At 40.6% G+C, this 4,108-nt stretch overlaps 1 protein-coding gene across 6 annotated transcripts in view; it reads right to left on the bottom strand.

Annotated features, from left to right (window-relative positions):
* Nucleotides 1-333: 333 nt before the first annotated feature.
* The window catches only part of RACGAP1 (Rac GTPase activating protein 1), a 33,749-nt gene continuing 29,974 nt past the window's right edge, over nt 334-4,108 (bottom strand). For all 6 annotated transcript variants that reach the window (XM_006755450.2, XM_006755448.1, XM_006755449.2 and 3 more), the window contains 5 exons: nt 3,335-3,440; nt 3,038-3,170; nt 2,794-2,929; nt 2,008-2,116; nt 334-1,483 (listed from right to left, as the gene is read on the bottom strand). In XM_006755450.2, the coding sequence (XP_006755513.1) occupies nt 1,408-1,483; nt 2,008-2,116; nt 2,794-2,929; nt 3,038-3,170; nt 3,335-3,440 (560 nt within the window). In that variant the 3' untranslated portion in view covers nt 334-1,407. The remainder of the gene's footprint in view (nt 1,484-2,007; nt 2,117-2,793; nt 2,930-3,037; nt 3,171-3,334; nt 3,441-4,108) is intronic.

The following is a 4,108-nucleotide window of genomic DNA, read 5'->3' as shown; positions in this document are numbered from 1 at the left end:
TCCTCCCAGGCAGCCTGCCAGCCAGCCAGCCAGAGTTGTGGTTTTTAAAAATGTGCACCATTCTGGTCCCTAAAGACTTGTTTAAAGTTTGTTTGTTTTTTGTTTAAAGTAGTTTCTTCAAATTAGAGGATAACAGTCAAAGGGATAAATCCAGGACTTCAATTTGGACAACAAAAGAGACAATGAGAAACTAAGAAACAAACTCCTGCTGGTGGTAAAGTTTGTGTGGAAAAGGGAATGGAGATGAACAGACTTAAAACACTTAGAGGAAAAAGTATTTTCTTAAAAAAGGTGTTAAAGGTTACCTTCCAGGACAAGACAACCAAACTCATATTCACTTTGAAAAAAACGATTTACTTTTTTCCAAATATTATTTCAAATATGTATTGTACAGACAAGGGTCAATATGTGTCATAAACATTCTACAGAAGAACGCATTTTTATAGACATTGAAAATAATTTTAATAAAAGAAAACTCATATTTATCTAGATGTAGCTATGTTACATAGGAAGATTTCAGCATCCAAAGTGCAAAGACAAAATGTGGCTTTTCTTGCCACATAAAATATTGACAATCTCCCCTGTAGCCTACTCTTAATTGTTAGTAGGATGCCAAATAGACAGCATACTGACCTCTACGGCTCCAACAGACAGGCAGGACTCAAGAATCAGAATGAATTCACTTATAAACAAACTGGCCTCGACTCCCACCAAAGCCAAAGTCCAGCCAGAGGCCATTAGAGATAAATACAAAAAGTGTCACTTTTACAAGGTTGTGCCACTTAATACTATTAAACTTAATCAATTCAACTTAAAGCTAAGTATACACCCATCACTAGTTCTGTCCTCACCCTACCCCATTTTTCTGAAGGCTCCATGTTATAGCTCCAGTTCATCATGGAGAAAGAGGAGCACCCAAGTTCTCAGGAGCCATCCTAAATCCTCTGTCCAAATCTGTTTTCACCCTGCCCTCCCACCTCCCACTCTGAGACAAGTCAATTTTACTAAAGAGGTAGGGCTTCTGTCATTGCCTCGTGGAAATAAGTTCTAAATAACGCCACAGAAAGGTCATTCCACGAGCAGCATTTAGCTTTCAGCCAAAGGGATGAGGCCCTCCCCACCACAGCCCCTCCCAATCACAATGAATTTCATAATGCCCTCTACCCCTATAAAGAGCTCCCATCTAAAAGCTCCCAATGACAGCACAAGGTGTTGATGTTACATTACTTGGAGAGAAAGAGAGGAAGATATATATAGTGTTAATAAAACCCCCATGCACAATTATACTTGATTAAAAGCCTGGAGAATGCTAAAAGTAGTAACGAGTACAGGAGGCTGCGAGCAGAGAGTACAGGTGCGCCCTTCCTTTGCAGTCAGTAAATGCTGGAAGTAACAGGAGACGTGACTTCACTTGAGCATTGGAGAAGCAAAGAAGTTGCCTTGACGTCCTAGGTTTGTGGCAGACTTGCTTTTGCTTCCAAATCTGAAGAAAAAGAGAATAAGCTGGAAAAAGTATTCTATAAAAAACAGTAAATGAACAACTATAACATGATGATATAATCAACTAAAAGTAGAAACTCCTCAAAAACTACTCTGTAGCCCTTGCCAGTTTGGCTCAGTGGATAGAGCGTCGGCCTGCGGACTGAAAGGTCCCAGGTTCGATTCCGGTCAAGGGCATGTACCTTGGTTGCAGGCACATCCCCAGTAGAAAGTGTGCAGGAGGCAGCTGATCGATGTTTCTCTCTCATCAATGTTTCTAACTCTCTATCTCTCTCCCTTCCTCTCTGTAAAAAATCAATAAAATATATTTAAAAAAAAAACTACTCTGTAAGCTACTCAGTCATCTGAGATGAGGGGGAAAACAGTAAAGACCTTTAGAGCCCTTTAAAGAGGGATCCTTATGGCTCCAGGTTTCCTTTTAAAGTCTAGTCGCTAGCTAAGATCTAATTCAATCTTTCTTTCAATTAGCTTCAGTATGTGGGAGATCTAAGCAGGCAATCCCCATACCTGGGCGTGTTCCTGGTGAGCGTGGAGCGGACTCGCTGCGACAGGGAGCTGGAGGAAGGCGTCTTGAGAAGCTGATGCTCAGGAGTGGTCACAGGTCCCAGTAAACTCACTTCAATCACAGTTAAGCATATTTTTAAAGGGGGGGGTGGAGGGAAGAGGAAAGCACCCATGTAGGTGGCCAGTTTTAAGCTGAAATCCCTAGGAAGTACTTAAGAACTAAGGCTAGAGACCGAGCAAAGCCCCAGAGATCATGTCTGTCATCGTGTAACACATCAGTGTATCTTTTGAACTATGCTGGCAACTGCTCAATGAATTGCTGACATTCACTTCCTGATTTAGGCCATCTTCAAACTCCAAACTTCACAAATCTAACATATGACCACTTGACTCTTACCTATATTACAAGAAGTAATGCGCTCCCTTATAACGAAAGAACATGTGAGTTTGTCAGTGCCACTGAGGCTGGAAGGAAACCAGCCTCCTACAAACTGGCAAAGCTTTTAAGAAATCAAATGGTAAAACATATTAAGAAACCTAAGGATAAATTATATATAAATTATTATTATATCTATATATTTTTTACTTTCCATATGGGTAAAGAAGAACATTAAAAAGGTGAGGAAAATCAGGATAGATCTGTATAAATTCTCCTTCAATGTTAGAATTCTCAAAATGATTTTAATTTTTATTGGAGAATATGAATTTCAAATAACTCTAGCAAAGGCAGGGAGAGAGCCCATGACCAAAACTGGAGAGGTCTTTTTAAAAGCACAACTTGGGCCTTACCTTTAACATCTGGTGTCTGTGGTGTTGAAAAGGCATTTGAGTTTTCAATGACATGCATGGGGTCAATGTTCTCTTGTTCCACCATCATGAACTGACTCCAGTATTCCAGGGGCAGTGAGAGCAAGCGTTCTACCACCTAAAAGCCACCAAATACGTTAGCAAGCTTCCAAATCTCAGGGCTTATCTCTCACAGTCTCTCATAGTATCATGTCGCACAAGTTCATATATAAATATGATTGCCTACCTTGGGTTGACGCTTGATGTCCTGTACCATTGTCATTGGATCTGGATTGGGCACAGCGTGGGCAACTATTGTAGGGCCAAAGACTTTAGCCAGATTGGCAATATCCATTTTAGTGTTTGGGCTCTGAGCCACTCTAAGCAAAAGAACATTAAATTAGAAGACTTGCTCCTCCACTTAAACAGGGACCAAAATATACAAGTTCTACAAGAAAACAATTCACCTCCCTAACACACAAGCCACATTGTTTTCCCTTGGAAAATTCCCTAACTCCCAGAAACAACTTTCTTTTGTACTTACCTCTGCAAGTGAATCATGAGGAAAGCTAATGTGTCTCTGTTGGCCTGGGGCAGCTCACCAACAGCCTGGTACATGGCAGCTATGCTGTTGTCCTCATCTGTGATTTCTGTAAATGAAAAGAAAGTACCAAGAGGCCTAAGACTGCTTTCCCTTGACAGCAAGCGTCCAAGTTATCGACCACAAAGTCTCATCTATACAGTAAGCTTCTGAAGCTTCTGATTAGGTTCATGACTACATCAGACTCTAGGTTCATTAACAAGCAGGATACTGACCAACAGTTCAATATTAGAACTCAGAACTTTTTAAAAAACCAGCTCTTGCAGTTAGGGAAAGCATGTGCAGAAAGGCAGACATACAACTGCTATAACTACAATTATCAGGAAGGTATCTGTTCATAAAACATGTTTATGGGCCTACTATGTGCCAGGTACTACTGGAGGAGTTAATAAAAAAGTAAATATCTACTAGGTAGTAACACATGTAATAAAATAAGGCAGGCAAGAAGCTAGAAAGTAGAGACACAGCTGATTCTCACAGCCACTTGGCCTGGAGGTCAAATCCCCCCTAGCATTAGCTACAACAATCAAGGCTTAACTACAACAAGACTGCGCACAAAGACCACTAGGGGGTGCACCAAGAAAGCATAAAAAATGCGGAAACAAAGAAACAGGACAAAATTGTCAATGGAAGATATAGAGTTCAGAACCACACTTTTAAGGTCTCTCAAGAACTGTTTAGAAGCCGCCGATAAACTTAATGAGATCTACAAGTAAT

Source organism: Myotis davidii, unplaced genomic scaffold (genome assembly GCF_000327345.1).
Source record: "Myotis davidii unplaced genomic scaffold, ASM32734v1 scaffold290, whole genome shotgun sequence".
Taxonomy (NCBI): Eukaryota; Metazoa; Chordata; class Mammalia; order Chiroptera; family Vespertilionidae; genus Myotis; species Myotis davidii.
Note: the sequence above shows the minus strand (reverse complement) of the source record. Positions and strands in the feature narration are given on the sequence as shown.